At 37.2% G+C, this 22,886-nt stretch overlaps 1 protein-coding gene across 2 annotated transcripts in view; it reads right to left on the reverse strand.

Annotated features, from left to right (window-relative positions):
• ptpn4a (protein tyrosine phosphatase non-receptor type 4a) overlaps positions 1-22,886 on the reverse strand; it is a 61,589-nt gene that overhangs the window by 2,948 nt on the left and 35,755 nt on the right. Inside the window, exons 12-26 of one of the 2 annotated variants that reach the window (XM_079821594.1) lie at positions 20,265-20,437; positions 19,303-19,371; positions 18,612-18,746; positions 17,521-17,682; positions 10,210-10,363; positions 9,339-9,422; positions 9,176-9,232; positions 8,204-8,360; positions 6,498-6,664; positions 3,975-4,065; positions 3,827-3,888; positions 3,576-3,722; positions 3,355-3,483; positions 2,693-2,841; positions 2,452-2,587 (exon numbers count right to left, since the gene is read on the reverse strand). In XM_079821594.1, the coding sequence (XP_079677720.1) occupies positions 2,452-2,587; positions 2,693-2,841; positions 3,355-3,483; positions 3,576-3,722; positions 3,827-3,888; positions 3,975-4,065; positions 6,498-6,664; positions 8,204-8,360; positions 9,176-9,232; positions 9,339-9,422; positions 10,210-10,363; positions 17,521-17,682; positions 18,612-18,746; positions 19,303-19,371; positions 20,265-20,437 (1,872 nt within the window). The remainder of the gene's footprint in view (positions 1-2,451; positions 2,588-2,692; positions 2,842-3,354; positions 3,484-3,575; positions 3,723-3,826; positions 3,889-3,974; positions 4,066-6,497; positions 6,665-8,203; positions 8,361-9,175; positions 9,233-9,338; positions 9,423-10,209; positions 10,364-17,520; positions 17,683-18,611; positions 18,747-19,302; positions 19,372-20,264; positions 20,438-22,886) is intronic. The other variant, XM_079821595.1, reaches the window with a different exon arrangement.

The raw sequence follows: 22,886 nt of genomic DNA on the forward strand, positions 1-22,886 counted from the left end.
AAAAAAACATTGCTGGTGTGCATCTTGAGACAAAACAATGACACTGACATATTTTAAGATATCTCAGTGCAAGTTGCTTTCAGTTAAAAAAAGTCTAGGACTAGCTTAAGCCTTGTCTGTGAAACCGGGGGCAGGTTAAAATAGAGACTTTTTTTGAAGGCAGATTAGCGCCCTCTTTTGGAATTATTTAAGAAATAATGCAACCATGGGTGTAATCACTAGAGGTCGCTATGGAGAGGCTTGAGAATTCCCTAACACATTTAATGATTTTTTTTTTTTTGATGGATTTGAATATATATTTTAAAAAATCTCAAAGACTATTTATCATAAAGTTTTTTGTGTTTACATACCTTATGCAAGAAAACTCACCAAGTTTCATTTTTTCCGATGACGTAGTGATTTTAAAAATTTCAAAACGGTCAGAAATGACCAAAGAGCACCAGAGGGTTAAATTGTTTGCTCAAAACTCTAACCTTATGTACACTACATTTGGGCTCAATAAGGGTTTTAATGTCTCTTGTACAGCAAGACTGCATTTAATTGGTCTAAAAATAAATGCAGAAAAAAGTAATATTTGCCGTATATTCATATTATTACAACTTAAAATTGTAACTTAAAAAGTTTTCTATTTTAATACATTTTAAAAGAAATTCCTAATTTTTCAGCAGCCATAAATCCAGTCTACATTGTCACATGATCCTTCAGTAATCATTCTAATATGCTGATTTGGTGCTCAAGAAACATTTCTTATTATGATGCAATGTAGAAAATGGTTGTGCTGCTTAATATTTTTGTGGAAACTGATATATCCCCCCCATCCCCCCAAAAAAGTTCAAAAGTCCAACATTTATTTGAAATATATTTTCAGTAATAATGCAATTCTATACCCTCGTGTTTGATCAATTTAATGTATCCTTGCTGAACAGAATTAATAATTGTAAAAAATCTTCCTGACCACAAATGTTTAAACAGTAGTGTATGCGCAATAGAAATAGTGATGCCAAAGGCTGCATTTACACTGCAAGTCTTAATGCACAGATCCGATTTTTTGACCATATCTGATTTTTTGGCCCGCCTGTTTACATTCACTTTAGACACAACTGTTATCTGATATAATATACGTGTTTACATTAATTCCAACCCAAAGTGATTGTTGGTGATCACTTTACTATGCACATGGTAGGCCCTCTGGTTTTGAATGCTGTGCTATTAAAATTATTTATGGTCACGCTTTAGATTAGGGTCCAATTCTCACTATTAACTAACTATTTACTATAACTTTTGCCTCAATAAACTCTAAACTAATTACTGCTTATTAATAGTTAGTAGGGTAGTTTATATTTATGTAATTCATGTCAGGTGGCCATGATTATTTACCAGCATGGACAAGATAACAGCGGTCATGGATTTCCCATTCATTTCCTTTGGTCCTATTTCCTATATCGCAGCACAAAATCTGACCGAACAGATATAGACCGAAAAATTATGGTAATTTCCGTTTGTTATTTTATAGAGAGAGAGAGAGAGAGAGAGTAGCCTAATAGAGAAGCTTGTTGGTTTATATTTACAGCAAAGTTATCAAATCCTTGCTGAGAAATAATGTAGCTTTCAGTAGTTAAGCTGTTTTACTTCTAAAACTCACGAAACAGAGGTTGAAAACCAGCTCCTGAATGTTTCCGTGTGCAAGCAATTTCTTTCCTTTATAAAGTTCCCACCTCAATAAAAAAAAGCTGCAAGCGAGTGCATACAGGCACATCTGCTAAGCTTCATAATAAAACATAAAAAGCTATCTTTTCGGGCATATGTGTCGCCCTCGCCTTGTGGTTGCTTGGAACTCAACGGAGAATCTTATATTTGTGTTTAGACGTAGGTGGGATATCCAGATATAGGATATGTATCTGATTTAAAACCACATTTAGAAGTGGCTGAGAAAAAATATCGGATCTCATGCGGATTTTTGTGTTTACACGTGTGTATTCCGATGTCAGATGTGAGTAAAAAAAAATCATTTTTTTTGTGCCAGTGTAAAAGCAGCCTTAGCAACACCATTAATGAAAAAGAAGAGTTTTTACTGAGCATCAGCCCTTTCTTCTTCCTGCTGTCTAATTAGTGTTGTCTCATGGTCAGCAGCCTCTGGGCAGACAGGCCTCATTAAAGCATCACGTTGAAATCACAGCTGCATCATCGTTTCCAGCTCTGGGAGTCCCAGCCTAGACAAGACCCCCTGCTACACTCTTCTTCACATTATATGTGAAAACATCACGGCCTGTAGCTGCATTTTAAATGTGATCACCTCAAAAGATTTTTTGTTGTTGTTTATTTAACATGCCATCATTGGCTGTGCAGTGTTCAGCCACTTTCCAGCAAATGAAGACAGAAAGCCAACGATAAACTCCCAATGGATGACTGATGGTGGATATGACAGGACAAGAGAGGGTGGGCGGAACTTACAGGCGTTTGAATCATCATGGCCCTCTGATCACGCATGGTTCTCACAATGTCTAACGGATACACCGGCTGACTGCACTCCATCAGACACATTGCCGTCTCCATGGTGATGAGAACTCCGGTCCGGCCAATCCCAGCACTGGACACAGCATAGGGAGAGAGGAAGGAAAAACTTGATTACACTGTAATTCTCTTCAGATAAGTACATTTAGAAACTAGTTTATGATATAGATATATTAATTACCTGCAGTGGACCACAACGGGCTCGTCCTTCCCAGCTCGTTTATTCCGGACCAGAGCAACGAAATCCAGGAAGTCCGTTGAGTCATCTGGTACACCGTGATCGGGCCATGCCAGGTACTGGATTTGGGTCAATTCCCTGCTTTCCTCACTCTAACAGCACAAACAACAGAACAGCAAACACAAAATGACATGGTTATAAATGCCATCATGGAAAAATAATACATTGTAAACAAGATCCCCGAGTTCAATATTAACATTTGCCAAGTGCCTAATGCATAATAAACATTGGTGTAAACTGATAGTTCACCTAAAAAATTAAATTATGTCAACATTTACTCACTCTCATGTTGTTAATTTATTTCTTCTGTGGAACACAAAAGAATACATTTTGAGAAACGTCTTTTTTTCCGCCTGGAAGTCAATGGGCACCAAAACTGTTTGGTTACCAACTTTCTTCAAAATATCTTTTTTTGTGTTCCAAAGAAGACAGAAAGCCATACAGGTTTGGAATGACACGAGGGTGAGTAATTATTATTTTTTTGGATGAACCATCCCTTTAAGCAAGTAAATCAAACACCAATTTGGTAACTTTATTAGGAACCGCAGCACTACATGGTTTAAGTCAAAATAATACTGACAAAGTATTTTTTGTGATACACTCACCTCAATGTGAGTAAGAGTCATATCTCGAACCAAGAAAGCAGAGTTTCCCTCCTCAGTCTGGCAGGAAACCTGAAAGCCGCCGTATGTAGCGCTACCTGAGGGGTTCGGCCAGTACTGATGGCACTTCACCTGTGGTAGAAAGGGTTTGAATGAAGTTAGCTCAAAAGTTTTAAGAAAAGACACCTCAAAATTAAATGTCAAACATCAAGAGGTATACATACACGTCCTCGTTCAACCTGAGTAGTAAGCATGACTACCATAGAGGAGCCCTGCTCCCATGTCATCTGCCAGAAATCCGGGCACGTGTTGGGCAGTGGCCCCTGGCAGGCGATATAGCGGTTTATGAGACGGGAGGCAGGGATTTCCATCTGCAAACATGACAGAAAATTATGAGAGCCTATTAATCACAATCCATCTTTCGCTGGGTGTTTGAGTTTGCAGCGAGATAATAAAATAATTCTGAGCTACTCACATTGATGTAATTTGCATTGATGTAGTCATCTGTGCCTTTCAAGATGACTCTAGTAGCATCATCTGACAAGAAAACAACAAAAACGGATAAACTGTTTATCACTTCCACTGGTTATCAGTATAAAGGAACGGCATGCAGCAATACTCACAAGGTGAGATGTCTCTGTAGCGGTTTTTGGAAATATTCTGAGGTAATTTGGCACATGACATTGTCATTCCAGGCCTTTTCCGATACATTTGCTTTAAAACAAAACAAAAACAGTCAGTCTATAAAAATCCCAATGAACGAAAACTCATTAAATGGACACAAAAGAATAAACACATAACGTCTTTATTCAACAATTTTCTTCTCTTCTGTGTCAGTCTCTATGACGCATGTGTGTGGTGCTGACGCAGGAACCAGCCAATACTGAGCCGGCGTTCTGATATAGAACCCGGAAGCGTTGCACTGTGTTTACAACGTGAACAGCGTCAGAGACTGACACTGAAGAGAGGAATTTGGTGAATAAAGTTGTTATTTTTGGGGGGGTTTGCACAGAAAAAGTATTCTCGTCGCTTCATAACATTAAGGTTGAACCACTGTAGTCACATGGACTATTTTAATGATGTCTTTACTACCTTTCTGGACCTTGAAAATGGTGATTACGTTGCAGTCTATGTGGGGTCAGAAAGCTCTCGGATTTCATCAAAAATATCTTAATTTGTGTTCCTAAGATGAATGAAGGTCTTACAAGTTTGGAACGACATGAGGGTGACAGAATTACATTTTTGTGCGTACTAACCCTTTAAGTATGACCTTCAGTATTCATGCCTTCCTTACAACTTTTACGTATTAGACCAGAAATTTCATATATCAAATTTTCCTTCACAAAACTGTGGGCAGTCACTATAGAAATATGGTAGTATTGTGCCTGATATTAGAGTCATATTAGGGGTCATTCACAAAGTACACGTTTTTGCATTTAAAACACAAGACGCTGGGTAGTGGAATAAAATCAGTAAAATAAAAAACAACTTCTTTAGTGAAAGTTTAAACTTGAGCGCTGCTGTTTTTAGAACAGTCTTGCACGAGTAGCTGCAATAGACGCAAGTGTAATGGTCAAAGTTTACATATAAAATCAATAGAAAGGAAGTGCAGTGGAATGCAAAAAGACATTGTGTGTGAATGACCCCTTACTCCTATAATCCAAGCATTTCAATAATGTATCACTTCAAGGACACATTCCACCCGGTGCTTTGTGCGTAAATCCATGCATGACCACATAAATGCACAATGAGCAAAAAAGCATGCATCCTATCTTATTTTGACAGTAAATCTGGTCATAACAGAGTAGCCTATTTTATTTGTGGCGGGAAAGTTTAATAAATAATTTATGTTTCTGGACTGCAGCACTAGTATCTTAAATCCTGCAGGGGCTTGATGACAGGTGTTATAGAAACATGTCTCACTGTTCACACCAAGGGCGATAACTATAAAGATAACAATAAAGATATAGTTCTAAAAATCGTTCTCAATATTAAAGAAAAGCAGAGTTCACACCACAACTAAAACGATATCGACGCAGAGAAACAATATCATTGGAATCACTTTCAGAACGATTTTATTCAGCTGATGAACGATAAAAACATTGACAGGCAATCAGAATCCATCCTGCTGTAATAAGCTCAAGCATTTAAAGTGACAGACAAGCATGCACTTAGAATAAACAGAACGATATTATCCGCTGGTCGTGTGGATGCTAATATGGTTATCTTTATAGTTATCGTTCTTGGTGTGAACAGGTCTTAAAGGGATAGTTCACCCAAACATTTTTATTTGATGTTGATCTGCTTACCCCCAGGGTATCAAAGATAAAGGTGACTTTGTTTCTTCAGTAGAACACAAATTAAGATTTTTAACTCTAATCGTTGCAGTCTGTCAGTCGTATAATGCATGTGAATGGTAACAAAATCTATGAGAGTAAAAAAAAAACATGCACAAACAAATGACACATTGATGTCTTAAGACACGAAACGATCAGTTTGTGAGGTGTGTGAGGTCTGTACACGATCTGGCGTAGTTTAAGCAAGCCAGATCGTGTACAGACCTCACTCACCGGAAGTGAGAGCACACTAAAGGCTGTTGAACATAGTGGTGTATTAGAGGTAAAAAATTATATACAAATTCGGTTTCTCGCACAAACCGATAGTTTTGTGTCTTAAGACATCAATGTGTCGTCACAAGCCGCAGGGTTTAATTTGGATTTGTCTGTGCATGTTTTTTTTTTTTTACAGATTTTGTTACCATTCACATGCATTATACTATTGACAGACTGCAACGGTTTGAGTTAAAAATCTTCATTGGTGTTCTACTGAAAAAACAAAGTCACCCATATCTTTGATGCCCTGGGGGGAACATCAAACTAAAATTTTTGGGTGCCTGATGAAAAGACAGGAAGTAATAGGACGTTCTTTTGATATACCCACATCCTGAATAACCCTGATTGCTGTGGATTTCAAAGCATTCTGTAAATGAGCAATTTAGATAAACAATAGCATATGAACTTGAACTGCTTTTTGCCTGAGGAGAACAAAAGATTTTCTGGATTTTCTGCAACAAAAAAAGGAAGTAAAAACATGAACTTAATTAGAACTCAAAAGAATAAGTGAAAAAAAGAATCAGTTTAACTCACATCAAAATGGGCTAGTATAGTATCATTGTTGAGTCCCTCCTTTAACTGCAGCATCGAGTCCCTCCAGGCATCCTGGTCCAGCTGTGATGGGTCTGTGGGAGATTTTTCTGGGATGTACTGAAAATCAGGCTCTGTCTCCAGTTTCTCCTCAACTACATCATAGATAGCTACATACGGAGAAACAGTTATTGTGATGGCAGCTAAGTCCACAAGGTGTAAAGAACTGGAAATATTTTTTCCCCAACAAATAAATGAATCAAATCAAAGGCTGTCTTAAGTTTGGAAATCGTAATTATAATGTGTGCATTTAAAGTAATTTTGGTCAAAGTAAAATGGATGTGTACAACTAATTCCATGATTCTTTAAAGGTGCACTGTGTAAATTTTAGCGGCATCTAGCGGTTGCGAATTGCAACGCCTACCGCTCACCCCTCCCTTTCGAAGCACATAGAGAAGCTACAGTGGCCAACACAGGACAAAGATATCATCGTCTGAGACAGCAGAGAGTAGCTAGTGCTCTGTAGAGCATTTTGTCCGTTTAGGGATACTGTAGAAACATGGCGGCGCAAAATGGAGACTTCACTGTAAGGGAACCCGCTGTGTATGTAGATAGAAATGGCTCATTCTAAGGTAATAAAAACATAACGGTTCATTATGTAAGGTCTTTATACACCACTGTAAGCATAGTTATGTTATGTATATTATATATTGCATTTGTGTCAATAGATCCTCATAAATATTACACACTGCACCTTTAATCATCACGCCCCAAAAGAGGTTTCAATAAATAAATAAATAAATAAATAAATAAATAAATAAATAAATAAATAAATAAATAAATAAATAAATAAATAACTAGCTCTCCTTAGTATTTACATAATTGTAAAGTTGTTCATGTGCACCATTCAAAAGTTTGGAGACAGTAAGACTTTTTAAAAAGAAATTAACACTTTTATTCAGCAAGGATGAATTGAAAAGTGAGTACATTGTTCAGAAAAAAATATGTATTAAAAAATGAATGCTGCTCTTTTGAACTTTCTATTAATCAAAGAATTATTTCTATTCAACAAAGAAACACTTTACAATAAAGGTCTCATTTGTTAACATTAGTTAATGTATTAACTAACATGAACTTACCGTGATCAATACATTTGTTACAGTATTTATTAATCTTTGTTAATGTTAGTCAATATAAATCCAGCTGTTCATTGATTGTTCATGTTAGTTCACAGTGAATAAACTAATGTTAACAAATACAACATTTGATTTTGATAATGTTTTAGTTAATGTTGAAATTAGAAGTATTGTTTATTCTTAGTTCATGTCAACTAAAGCAGTTAACAAATGTTAACTAATGAAACCATATTGTAAAGTGTTACCAAGAATCCTATAAAAATATTACCAGTTTCCACAAAAAATATCAAGCAGCAAAATATTTAAGAAATAATAAGAAATTTCTCTGAACGGAATCAGCCATAACAGGATTAAATTACATTTTATTAAAATATATTAACATAGTAAAATTAGCCATTTTAAATTAAAATTTCAAAATATAATGAATGCAGCCTCGGTGAGTATGAGAGACTTCTTTTAAAAACAACACAAATCATACAGACCCCTAACATTTGAATGGTAGTGAAGTCATTTCAACTTGAATTTGACTTGAAGGCAGCAAAAGGTTTGCTTATTAATCAGGTGAGTGCTCACCATTGGGCCGCACCAACAGGATGAGCTCCCCGGAATGGTTCTCACAGCTGGCCTTGATGAACATGACCACCTGATCATGGCTGTGCTCTGCAATATCTCGACCGTTGATCAGCACAACCTGATCTCCCTCGTTCAGTCGAGGCACACACAAATCAGCCTGGAGAGGAGACAGACAGAAAATTATGAAATTCAAAGTACTTGTTGTTAGATGACAAATGAGGTCTTAAAGGGATAGTTCACCCAAAAATTTTAATTTTAATTTTATCAAGTAAAATATCTAGCTTCAGTCAGACAGCCTTCCGTATTCAATTTACGCAGAAAGTTTAACACCTCACGCCTACACTACATCCAACGTCATACACTGCGTCAGTTACGCTTTTTTCTTAAGTTGAATGGAAGGCCGTCTGGCAGAGGCTAGATATTTTACTGTATAACATGTTAAATATGGATATTTTTCTTACACGAACACATCAATTTGCTTCAGCAGTCCTTTATTAACCCCCCGGAGCCATGTGGATTACTTTTATAATAGATGGATGCACTTTTTTCGACTTCAAATTTTGGGCTGCCGTTCACTGCCATTATAAAGCTCGGAAGAGCCAGGACATTTTTCTTTTATATAACTCTGACTGAATTTGTTTGAAAGAAGAATGTCATTTACACCTAGGATGGTTTGAGGGTGAGTAAATCATGGGGTAATTTTCATTTTGGGGTGAACTATCCCTTTAATGCTTCATTTGGATTGTTCAAATATCATATTGGAAAACTCTATAAGCAATTTTAAATGGAAAGTAGCATAAATCCTTCAACACAGGCATCAATCAAACATTGACACACAGGGCAGTTCACTGCTAATCCTATAGAGGTCACTCTTCAATTAATCTGTCATTATTGTCTTCAGCTTTAATCCCAGCTGCCCTATAAAAGGTAATGCTAAAGTATTTACATCAATAAACAGCCTATTAAACATACCGATGTTCCAGGCGCTACTCGAGACACAATAATGGGCATCTTCTGATCAGAGCCACCCTAAAAAGGAGAGGGGGAGAGAGAGAGAGAGACAGAGGGGTGATTTCTAAGAGGCAATTGACTCATTAAATCATCAACAGTAAATTACATATGCTGAGCATTTTACCTTCACATTAAACCCAAATCTCCCGTTCTCATCCGGTTTCATTTTGATCAGGACAAGATTGTCATGAGGAATGACTCCATTGGGCTAAACATTTGAGAAAAAAATACAATAATGTCAATATTTGCATGACTTTTTCAATGTTGAAGTTTTCAACCAATTTAAAACAGCACATTGCACTTGTTTTATCAAATTTGCATTGATTTCCATTATGTACAGGATTCTAGCTGCTTTTTAAAGCAATGTATGACATGGCACCTTCATACATTTCTGACTGTCAGTTCAAGGAGGTTTCAAATCATTGTTTGAGCTATTTTATTGGGACACTGACATAAGGCATCTTAATTCTGATCTCTGACGGCTTATAAACCATTATGCCCCCAAAATCTGGAAAATCTTACCAACTGAAATTAGACAAGTTCCAAGCGATCACAACAGCTTCTGAAGACATCTTAGTTAGCTTTTGAATAAAACAGTGTAACCCTTTTAGTCACTGCATTTATTTTTAAAGCTTTTTTCGCCTATATTAATGTATATTTTGTTTAATATTGTATACTGAAAGAATGAAAAATACTCCATACATAAAATGCATTATTACTATTAGTTTTCACAAACACTGCCTCTTAATAGATATAGATAAAAACTAAAACATTTGAAATATCAACTCACACTGAGGCAGTGAAAATTATTTATGTGCAAGGAACTGCATGCACCAAACCACCAAGTGCTTTATAACTTTTTGAGAGCGCAACCACATCAGCGGCGTACCATAGCAGGGAGGGACGCTGGACTATTAATGCCAACTTTGGAAAAAGGAACAACAAAGCAGCACAAAGACAGTCTGGGTCGAGTGAGTCAGTGGATGTATTCTTACCATGGCCTTGTCTGTTGCTATGGGGACATCGTACATTTCGTTGATGTGGTTGTCCAAGTCCTGTTGGGAGTGGGACAGTATAAGCTGGCTCAGGTTCTTCCGGGACTGTTTGGGTGGGAGGGCAGGGGGCGGTCCTTCAACACCTTCCGGAGACCTATTAAATTCAGTGAGAGTATAAATATACAATATATTTATGCTTGCATTTCATAGAGAAGGAAATCAAAATATTCTTTAAAACAACATTCATTTTTGCACAGAATAAATTATACATAAAGATTTAATTATACATGTTTGGATCAATATGAAGGCGAGTAAATGGTCAATTTTTATTTTGTGATGAAATATCTCTGTGATAAAAGGTTTCCAATACCATAATTTTTTTGTCAAACACACGAATAACGGTTCATAAAAAGTTAGCAGCTAGCAGAGACATCAAACAAGTTTAGAAATCAACACATTGTTTTAGCTTTCACACTTGGGCACACACTTCCAATGAACACCACACCATGGGGGTCACGAGTATCTGAGTGTGTGTTTTTATATGGGCCATATGAGTGTGCGCGTCAACTCCCACTGACCCCTTTAGGCTTTTTATTTTTTGATTTCTAGTCCCAGCAGCCTTGGCTCGTCTGTATAAGGGTAGGTGGGGCAAAATATTCATCCAAAATATAGACCTCTATATAAACTGAATCAGTGCTAAATTGTAAATGTGTTCAGCATTCTGCAACAAATATTTTAAGGATTTTAAGTCGTAAAATGAGCAGGATATATTAATTTAATGTATGGCTTCGACAGGCATGTATAATGATACCAAGAGCAAGGCAAGCCAGTCTCTGAGCCCTCCCCAGCACTACAGCGTCCCACAATTTTCCAATGAAAATCTGTGGTGAAAAATGGAACTGCAGCGCACTCTCTTTGAGAACCAATGGGGCAGATTTCAGACTGCCTCGCTTATTTTCACATTAGCTAGCGGAAACCTCGCTCCAGACCAAGACGATATCAATCTGCTTCGCTATGTGTGTATTAGTCTGCATCAGGTCAGTAACTAGTTGGCATGTCTGTTCTTCCAATGTGGAGTAGCATATCAACTTATTTAAACTAAATCCTTTAGTTTAAATGTTCTAATGTAAATAGCCTTTTTTTAAATTCTGTTGTGTTTGTTTTATGCTTGAGAATAGACATGATTTTAAATTTACAGTCAGGAGCCACTACTGCACCCCAGCATGGTGTCAGAAAGTGACCGCTCTGACCCAAACTGAACACATCACGCACATACAGAGCAACTGAGAAGGCCAAAGGTCACAGAGCAAATGTCTATTTATCTACAGACAGCAGTGACATACAACAAAACAGTCCAATTATCAAACAAATGATTCTCATGAGCCGAATGGTTTAATGAATTGAGAATGCTGGAAAAAAAAAACTGGGGAAAAAAGCTGTGTGTGCATGTGTGTGTGAGTGGTTACGCATACGTCTGTATGTGTTAAATATATATATATATATTCATATTCAGTTCCTTTAAATTATATATAAATAAACTAAGAAAGCGGAAAAGACGACTGACATATACATTATGGGGCCAATAAAACATCTCTGACACAGACCCTAAGATATGCCAAACTCTCACTTCCCTATTACAGTGAATAGCCCCTTTTACACATACGGCCTCTGTAAGGGTAAATTGCCATTAAATGACTAATTAGAGATCACGGGAATAGGACCTTTTCAAAAACACCGTAAATCAGTTCTGGCAATTTCCGGTATGAGACAGTTGTAACATTACTAGTAAATGAATAGTATGATGCTATGTGTGGGGAAAAAACAGGATTACCAGTATGAGCATTTATGAGGTCAGATGTAAGAGCTTTGGGTCAATCATAAAGCTCTGTCGGAGAGGCTTACAATAAGATATGCTGCTTTTAATTGTTTTTCTATGTAAACATGCGCTAGACGGACATCTGATCATTGCACCAAGTTATAAACAAAAGACCAAGCCTTCTTTTATATTCATCAGCGCTGTGGCTCTACAGTTACTTTTTCGTACTATAGCCTGGTTATGGCTGTACTATAGTAACTACAGTATTATGCATTTTTAAGAGCAAAACACATTCTGTGATATTTTCCTTAAGCCTGTCATTTAGAAGTCAAATTGCACGGGTAGTGTAATTAAAGTGCTTCTATTTAGTGCAGCGTTTCATTTCTTTTACTGGTATTTTGGTACTAAAGTGTAAATGGTATCTTTCCAGTAAAAAGATGGAATGACGATTCTTGTGTGGACAGCACATTTGTCTATTTACTGGAAAAGTCAATCTGGTAATTTATCAGGTTTAATGTGTGAAAGGGGTTTATATCTTACACTTAAATTTTCTGGGATTAATCACATTTTTGTGAAAATTTAATTACCACCGTGTTCGAACACATATTTGATGTGTAATACACATTTGGAACCAGATTTTGGACTAATGGGATTTCAATGTGGGCGAGGCTACCCAAAGCAATTTACATTTATGAATTCAGCAGATGCTTTTATCCAAATCGACTTACAACAGGAAAAACATGAGCAATTTGTCACAGAGCCAACAATATTCATAGTATATGAATATTGGTAGGTCACCCAGCAATGCCACAGATTTAGGCTACATCTATAGGTGTTTTCATTTCAAAAGGGTCTCCGTCCACCACACTAGCATTTTCAAGTGTTTTCCAAGAGTTTCTCATCCACACTTAAACATCGGGAAACTCTTCACCTTAATACGCATCCATAAACCCTCAAAAAAGCTCACTGAGATGATACAGATGGAACAGACATAATAAAGTTCTCATGCTATTCTTCTGGCAGGATCATTTTATTTAGCAAAATGCACGGCTGTTTGGTCTAAAAAAGCAACTGCCCTCATGTTTTGCCGCAGGACAGCAATTGAGAGTCAATTTTCTGTCATCTTTGTAGGACTGCAATATGAGGAGTGTACAAAGTAACATCTTTAGCAACAGTGTGAAAGTGAACAACACATAACAGGCACAATAGCGGTATAAACATATACACTAGCAATCAAAAGTTTGGAAACTGTACTATTTTGATTGTTTTTGAAAGAAGTCTCTTCTGCTCACCAAGGCTGCATTTATTTCATCCAAAATACAGCAAAAACAGTATTATTGTGAAATATATATTGTAAAAAAACTTTTTTTCTATTTTAATATATTTTAAAATGCAATTTATTTATGTGATTCAAAGCTGAATTTTCAGCATCATTACTCCATTACCCAAAACTTTTGAACAGTAGTACAATGTTGCAAAAGCTTTCTGTTTCAGATAAATACTGTTCTTTTGAACTTTCTATTCATCAAAGAATCCTAAAATAACCGTTTTACGCAACCGTTTTCAACATTGATAATAATAATAAATGTTTCTTGAGCAGCAAATCATTAGGGCTGCAACTAATGATTATTTTAATAATCGATTAATCTGTTGATTATTTCTTCGATTAATCGATGAATCGGATTAAAAAAAACGATTAATTTCCAATCCTTTATTCAAGAAAAGAACTGACAGTGCAAATTCACAGTGCAAAAAATCTTCAGAAAGTGCACAGGTTGCTACAATAAATCTATAAATCTTTTTTTAATTTTTTTTTATAAAGAAAAATACTAATCAGAAACCTTAACAGGATGTTTGAACTTGTTCACTACACTCAGACGCACACACTCACAAACAAAATTAATGGGGTTTAGTTAAATTGTAATGCATTAAGAATTTCTCTAAAATGTCCAAACCCATTATATACTCCTGGAGAAAACATCTACTGTATTAACCTATTAAAGGTCCTGTTCTTCGTGATCCCATTTTTCAAACTTTAGTTAGTGTGTAATGTTGCTGTTAGAGCATTTATAATACCTGTAAAATTATAAAGCTCAAAGTTCAATGCCAAGCGAGATATTTTATTTAACAGAAGTTCCCTTTCAAAGCCTACAGCGAACGGCTGGTTAGGACTACATCCTGGTATTTCCTGCTTTAATTACGTCAGTAGAGCAGTATGTCGACTAACCTCCGCCCACAAGAACGCGCGAAAAAGGGGGCGTGGTCTTGTTGCTCCCGCGTGGAGAATAGGAAGTGTTGCGTTCGGTTGCGTTCGTATAGTTTGTTTGTTGCCATGTCGTCGAGACGCTGTTATTTTCATCCCGGAGTCAAGTCACCTTTGTTTGGCTTTCCCAGGGACGCTGTACTTAGAGATCATTGAGCGCATGCATCCCCGTTATGGTGAGAGGCGTGACCTTTCCGGTAACCTGCGCTCTGCGTGCCCTAAGCTGCTGTCGAATCACAACACGGGAACCGCTGGCACAATCAGAACTCGTTACGTGTTTCTGAAGGAGGGACTTCATAGAACAGGGAAATCTTTCAAGCCGTTTTGAGGACAGTGAAAACAGCGGTACACAGATAAGTAAATTGTGTGAAAAATACTGTGTTTTTTTACACGCGAAACATGAACACGTTATATTGCACACTGTAAACACAATCAAAGCTTCAAAAAAACACGAAAAACGGGACCTTTAATATGAATGATAAATCCAGACACAGATTTAACTGCTGTGACATATAAAAAATATTATGTAACAATTAAATAAAACTACTCCTCCTAAAGAAGAACAGAATGTCTTATTTTAAATGAATGATATGCATTCTTTATAACAACTTGCATACAACATTCCTTATAGATTAAATATGGATTAAATAATGAATGTATAATAAATATAATGAATCCTTATTAAAACTAAAGAGGTGATTTTCTCTGTCTTTTGTTGTTTGATTAATATTAAGAGCACAAATGGAAGCATGTTAATGGACTGCTGTCGCTTTAAGACCGAATGCTGACCGAAAATGACAATAGATATTAGTCGTGGTTTTTGTCATTCAAAGCTGGTTTTGATTTTCGTCTCGTTTTTGTCTATGAAAAATGTTGTTGATTAAAATACTGACAAATTATTTGTCAACGAAATTAACATAGCAACAGATTGAAAAATGAATGGGCCAAAAAAGGCAAGTGAATAAAAACGTGTCTTTAGTCTTGCAAACTATACCACCCCTGCTTTACTACTGTTATTAACAAGCTAACGCTAACTTGTCATGATGGTCAAGCTGGATAACGAGTAAACAAGCACCAGAAGAGCTACTGGAGGGATGGCACGCTCCTCACTTCGGAACAAAAGTGGGATTTTGTAGTGACTAATGCTGCCTTCACGTGCAATCGGAAATTTGATGATGCCGACTTCTGAAGTCGTGATTACGAGCGCATTGCATTCAAGTTTCAAAATGTGAGGGCAATGTTTACCTAAGAAACTCGTATTTACGATAATTCCAAAAGCACGTGAAGGCAGCATTAACGTTCCCCTGCTGTTGAACTCCCTTCCTCCTCATCAAGGACGCCAAAATGTTTTGGTTTTAGGTTCTGAATCACCACCGTGGTGCTCCCATGCCATGCCGCGTCGCTTTTGCTGCAATTAACACACTTTTTCGATTGCGCTTTTCGACTGGTACGGCTCGGTTTGCTTTTCCACAGCGTGGTACAACGGGTACAGCACGGCTCGCCCGCTTCCACTCTGCTTTGCGCTCAACCGTGCTTTTTTTATACTCAAACATCTCCGCGTCTTATTGACGGGCATACTAGTCGCGCGACAACAAATTGATAATGAAATTTGTTGCCAACTCTTTTAATAATCGATTTTAACGATTCGTTGTTGCAGCCCTACAAATCATCATATTATGCATTATATTAGAATGATTTCTGAAGGATCATGTGACACTGAAGACTGGAGTAGTGATGCTCAAAATTCAGCTTTGCATAGCAGGAATAAATTACATTTTAAAATATATTTTACATTTTAATAATATTTCACAATATTACAGCTTTTTTTGTATTTTTAAAAAAACAATAAAAATAGTACAGTTTCCAAACTTTTGACAGGTAGTGTATATCTATCAGTTCCACATGCGTCATTGGTTTCAAACACCTCTGTTTTCACAGTCCACACTATAATGCGAAAATGGTGTTTTTAAATGTATCCACTTAGGAAAGCGTTTTCTAAAAGCTTTTCACAGGACCAAAACACCATCTCAGTGTGGACGGAATTGTAAGAATGCTCACTAATCAAAATCTAACTCGTACCAGGAAATAACTTTGAACTTACTCTATCCTCTTGACGTCACATTCTGACAACTGACCTTTTAAAAATGCACATAAATAAACCTCAATCGTTCAATAAAAATCACCTTAAGTAATTGTGACACTGCAGGCGCTATCAAAATACTTCGGCCCGTTAGATCTGACTAACAATCTGGGGGGGTTTTTCGTTGTTTTTTCACACCGCATTATCAGACAGGTTATGTGGTGATGCCCCCAACCGTAAACAGGTCATTTCTAAAGCGGTTTAAAGACTGAAACAAAGGAAAGGGGGTGGGGGGTTATATTTCAATTAAAATAGCTCAGCAAACAAAGTCAAAACCACCACATCATGCAAATAGCCTATCTGCCACTGGCAATGCCATTAAGCTTAAGTATATTGCAGACCTTTTCAAGAGGATCACAAAGGGCTCGACATGTTTACCATGCACCGTTAAAAGCCAAAGCTCTGTGCCCAAAGCTATGAGAGCGTTAAACATGTTTTACAGCTGCGCAGCGTGCGTTTAGTTTCCATTCGGGGCCATTTAAGGGCGCAGACAGAGGGTGGTAGCCGTGATTGGAAGGCAGAGACAAAACAAACAGCCAATAAAAGATGGTTTTGGTGCAGTAAAACCACTTTTCCCTTTTGAGGAACAGACTTGTGTTTCTGTTTTTTACACTAAATTATGTGGCTTCTGTAAATAGGGTTTATAATAACTGAAATGATTTAATGTTTCAATGAGTTAGAGTGGCACTGCGGTATGGATAAGCAAATATTCAAGGCTTGAAATGCAGTATAAAGCACATTAATAAAAAAAAGCAAATATACCAAACGTCTGCTTAAAGAGTTGGTTTTTGGGGGTATTCTATTTTAAGACTCTTTTGGCGATTTAAGATACTGAAAGAGCAAAATAAAATGTCACTGAAATTACTTTGAATAAAAATATCAGCATTTCATACATCTGACTATGACATCTGGAGAGTCTTATCCTTAAAAAGGTATAATCCACGCATTGCTATGTGGTTGCTGAGGTATTGTGGGCGGTCACTAGATTGTTACAAGAGGAACCTTAAAAAGCACCATCACTAATAATAAAGCATAAAAAAGCCAGTTCTTGAGGACTGACTGTTTTCCTACAGAAGAAGAGGAAGTACTTACGGTGTAGACTCCAGGCTGATGCTGTTAGCTTGTGTTGAAGAAGGTGATTTGTGATTGGAGAAAACGGGAAGGCTGGGGGAGGCATGGATGGCATGGTCCACCAGGTGACCCATGGAAGAGGGCCGTAGCCGGGGACCCTCTTGCACAAATAAGGAGTTCCTACTGTTGACAGAACATTTATAATAATCATAATCATTTTCAGCGATTTGTTAAATACAAATCCTCTGGCAGAAGGAAAACAAGGTGTTCTATCAAAACAAATATATTTTGCACAGTCACATTCACAGTTACTGTAAAGTGTACAGTGCATTATATAACATATGATGAAAAACATGATACTAACTGTTAACTCCAACCCTATTTTTTAATTTCACAGCATTCATCCAGTCTCTCTTTCTTCCTGAAAAGACGGTCACTGTTAGTTTACTGAATCTTTGACAGAGAGTGACTGTTTTCATTAGATCTCCTTGAACAGCTGTCCGACTCCCTGCATGGGTAAAACTCACAAAACCTGCCAAGAACATGTCTAGGTCATATTTTGCCCCTAAATCAAAGGAAAAATAATTACAGTTATAATATATTTTGCTTTAAGAATTTAAGCCTTTTTAGGACCATTAAGGTTTTTGTATTAAATTTACTGTAATGCATGAACAAATGCACATTGTAGTTAAATTGTATTTATGTTGTTTGAGTGCCTTTGTGCTGATTTAAATTTAAAAAATGCATGATGGTATTTAAAAAAAAAAACTATTATTATAATGAAATCTAATGAAATTCATTTCTATGCATAATGGGATGTTTTTTTTTTTTTAAAGAAATTAGGCAAATTAAAATTTGGGCAAAAAATTACATTTTAAAATATTATCAAAAAATAATGGCAAACAAAATCATTTTTTATTCATTTTCTTTTTGCCAAGTTTTTTTTTTTTTTTTTTTGGCGTGAAATGTGATTGATTTCAATTGTGAGATTCACTTACATACAGCTTACACACTTGTCTTTCCCCCCCATAACCCCGCCATCACCCCCCCAAGAACCCTAAAGAGTCTTTGTTCATTAGGCTGGATGTTTCACTGAAACGAGAGGCACTCACTGGTTGGGCGTCCCAGGGGGGGAGCGGGTGGGCAGGCTACGGGTCTCCAGCCTCTCTTCAGACAGTGAGTTCCTGCTCACTGCTTCCCAGTCTGTCAAACCCATCAACTTTCTGTCCAGAGGCTTGCTGGGAGATCTGAGAGATGAAATGCATTCTGTTAATCTCACCAACTGTTCCTTTATATTTAATGTTTTAATATTGATATTGATCTATCAGGTTCTATTTAAACTGAATTATGAGCATCAATTTACCTAGATATTGTTCTACAATGTTCAATTTATACTTTAAACGTTTAACTGTAAGTGTTCAGTACATTTTGACACAGTAAACCCTAGGGAGATCTTTGTTTTTTTAGCAAAAAAAAACTAAACAAAATAAAACAACAACAACATGAAATTCAAAGTGCTGTTAATACATCTTCCCAGGGGTGTTACTAAGACAGTGGCCAATGAGTCAACTCATTTACTTAAAGTACTTTGACCCCAAAATCTCAAAGCTGAATGTAAAGATCCTTCTAAAGTTCACCTGCTGAACCAAGTCACTCCTCCTCACCAGCTGGTAGTTTATTTTATAAGATCACACTTCCACGGAAATAAATACTATTTCAGACCAAATACATTAACGATCATTAACTGAATCACATCATAACCGGTCGCCAACACAAAATCCCTGAAGTACAAGCTTACGTTACCTTGCAAACACTCTGTCCTTGATTCCCTTCTCCTTGCCATACTGAACAGATTGTACTTCCGTCCTCCCGCTGTGAAGAGACGCACAATGTTTCTCAGGATTCAAACCATAGTTCACAATTTCACAACATTTAATGTGACTTTCCTGCCTGAGACCTTTAATTCTGTTATTGACCTCATTTTATATGAGGCTGTTACTGCTCAAATTCAGAGTTCAAATATGTTTTATACTACAAAGAGCACCAATAAACACTTATAAATCTAGAAAGCATTGCAAGATGAATTATTGATCACCTCCTCATCCTAGTTTCCCTATATCTAAAATTGGCTAAAAGAGCATCATCTATTTTTCAAGAGTTTATCCCCATGATTGACTAGAGTATTTGTTTGTGTCGACTAAGGTCAAGCTTTCTCATGACTGTGGCCTCCCTCAGCACACTACTGCTAACTACTGCAAATGACAAACAAAATCATGAATTTCTCCTCAGAAAAACATGAAATGTGCATGCCACACAAAATGAAAATGTTGTGATTTGTAAGAATGATCTTTACTCTGTTCTCATAGGCGGATGTTCCATTTTGTGCTTGGGATTTAAGGAAATAAATAAATAGGAATGGTAAAATAAGTTCTAGGTCGAATTGTAGTAATGAAGTAATCAATTTAAACTATTTGCAAATAAGATTTTATTTAAAAATGTCAACAAATTCACTTTTATTCGTATGTCTAATATGTAGAAAATGCAAACGTTTTTTTTTTTTTTTCATTTACGAATTACATGAGTAATTTTTTTTTTATCAATTAAAAACTGCAAAATTTCATACAAATTTGAGTAGTTGAAAATTATAAAAATAAAAGTATTATTTTAAATTCATACAAATATTACGTTTTTTTTTTTTGGGGGCAAGTGAAAAAGGACAAGGACAAATTTGGATGTATAGAAACTATACAGGAGGGACGTCTTACCAGTAACGGAACTTAGAGCCCAAACTGAAGTAGTGCGCAAAGAAGTTCTTCTGCAGAGGAACGGGCCGATCTAGCCGAAAGAAGGTGTGGTGTTCAACACAGGCCTTCCAGAGATTCTTACAGGCCCTGTAGTTTACCATGTTGAAACCGAGCAATGTATCTCTTGTCTCGTGCTGCAGGCAAAAAAAAGGAAGGATCTTGAGGCTGTTAAATCAAGCATACTGCATGCTTAACCCAAAACACAGGAGATGTTGGTGACATTTACATTCCCTGCCCTGAACGTTACACACATTGTGTCGTCTTGTTTTGTTCTGAACATGGGCCTCTGTTTGAAACCTAGCCAAAGTAGCCAGAAAGCTCTGCTCTGGAGAGACCTATTAGGACTGACACTCCAATCTGCAAGGCTCCATTGGTCACTGGGGACTCCAGAGGGGGGTAAATGCACTTCCCGGACTGTTTTTGGTTGTACAAATCGCAAGGGCTGCGACCCAGGTCCAAGGAAATCGGACCCATTCAGCTGAGCTCTGCCATCTGGGCATCAATTATGGATCATGACATCATTGAGTTCTGCTTTTAGTACAACTGCTTCTGAAAGGTCCCTGTGCATTATTCACATAACCGGGGTGTTTTGAGGTCTCCAGTAGAGGGTCTGTGACGCAGTGGAGACCCGGTTCAGGCACACAGGTTCACGTTGAGTCTCAGCAATTGGCACAGTTCTGATGTCAGGTCGCATCCCGCTCTCCCACATGCAAAATACATCATCTACTCTCCATAATTAATAAGCTGTAAAGAGTCTCTATCTCTCTCCGCATCGTCACTGACAGCAGAGCAGTAATTACAGGGGGATTTCAAATAAACAAAGATCAGTGGTGCTATGGGAGCCAATATGCTCTTCAATTTGATATTGCCTGAGCAAGATAGTTTATTTATAGGAATTACTGCTCTCTGCAGTTTCTAAATGAGAGTGATGATGTCTGTTGGAGTCGTTTTAATTTTACATATAGTTATCAGCAAACAGGGAGATATAAAAAATATTGTAGTTTAAACAATGTTCACTTCATACATATAAAAATGTGATGCCACACATCACGCAAAAATATTAATATCATAAATGTATACGGTTTTAATACAATAACTTTTAATACTTTCATATTTATTTAATTATTTGAGAAGCCATATAATGCCTTCATTTTCAGTCACAATCTAAATACGATATTGTGACGCATTGTGAATCGTGACCTTTGTTTTGTGATGTGTATAATATCGTGAGGTAGCTGTAATAGCCCATATTATTTCCCACTAAAATAATGTTTCCTGTTTTACTCAGAAACGTCACAGAAGTTAAAGGAACACTCCACTTTTTTTGAAAACAGGCTCATTTTCCAAATCCCCTAAAGTTAAACAGTTGAGTTTTACCGTTTTCGAATCCATGTAGCCGATCTCCGGGTCTGGCACTTTTAGCATGGCTTAGCATAGATCATTGAATCTGATTAGACCGTTAGCATCTCGCTCAAAAAATGACCAAAGAGTTTCAATATTTTTCCTATTTAAAAGGTCTCATGGCATGAAATTTTCATTTTATGAGGTTTTTCAACATTAATATAAGTTCCCCTAGCCTGAATATTGTCCCAAAGTGGCTAGAAATTTTGATCGGTGTAAACTGAGTTCTGGCTGTCTCTCTCTGCCTTTGAGAAAATAACAGCTCGAGACGAGCTGATCCTGAATTCTCCTGTTATGACATCATAACAGGAACGGTTACCTCCCTTTCCTCCGCCCAGAGAATTTGGCACGCCCATGGGAGCGCCATATTTGTTTGTCCTCGAGAGATCATGGCTTGTGAACGAGTGAATGCTGGCAGTTTCTCAGTGTTTGGATGTACAAATGAAAACAGAAGTATTTTTTCAGTTCCTTCTGATCTGTGATCAGTGATTTCTGATGTGTAGCTAATTATTCAAGTTCACACAGAACTTTATTATTCGTGCTGCGGCTTCTCTCTCTCCTGACAGAACGGTGTTTTCTGTCTTGAGTCCGTGTTTTTGTCTGTCCTCGTCACTTCTATCTGTTCTAAAATATGCATACAGTCGTGAGTTTCTGCTCAACATCGGCAAAGTCACATCTTTAGAGATAGACCTCACGCACACCGAAGCTCGGGCTGCACTGGCCGGTCGGCCTTCAACATCACCGACCCCCAGTACTGGATCAGGCCCACAGCGGAGGCACCAAACGCGGCGCGAGATTAAGCAGAAGGGGGGTGAGCGTGAGCATATCCGGGCTAGCCAGCCTAGCCCCACAATAAATTGGATTACATTTGATTACTGCCCTGTTGTGTCTTTTTTTGCGCTGTGTACTCAATGCACTGACGCTTTTCATTTGATAGGAAAATATCTAAAAATAATGCTATAATCAACACTTACTCGTAACTCGTTCATCTCGACAGCTGTAATGGTACATTACATGTGTTACAAAGTTGGTAATAAGGAGGAAGGCGGGCTCGGCGTGACTGGGACTCGTGTTTATTCAGAACTCTCAGATACAAACAAAATAAACTCGCACTGACAGCGCTCTCATAACTCATTACAATATCACTTTGTTAGCAATCTCTCCGTCTCTGGTCCATTGATG

This window comes from Gobio gobio, assembly GCF_949357685.1.
Source record: "Gobio gobio genome assembly, chromosome: 7".
NCBI lineage: Eukaryota > Metazoa > Chordata > Actinopteri > Cypriniformes > Gobionidae > Gobio > Gobio gobio.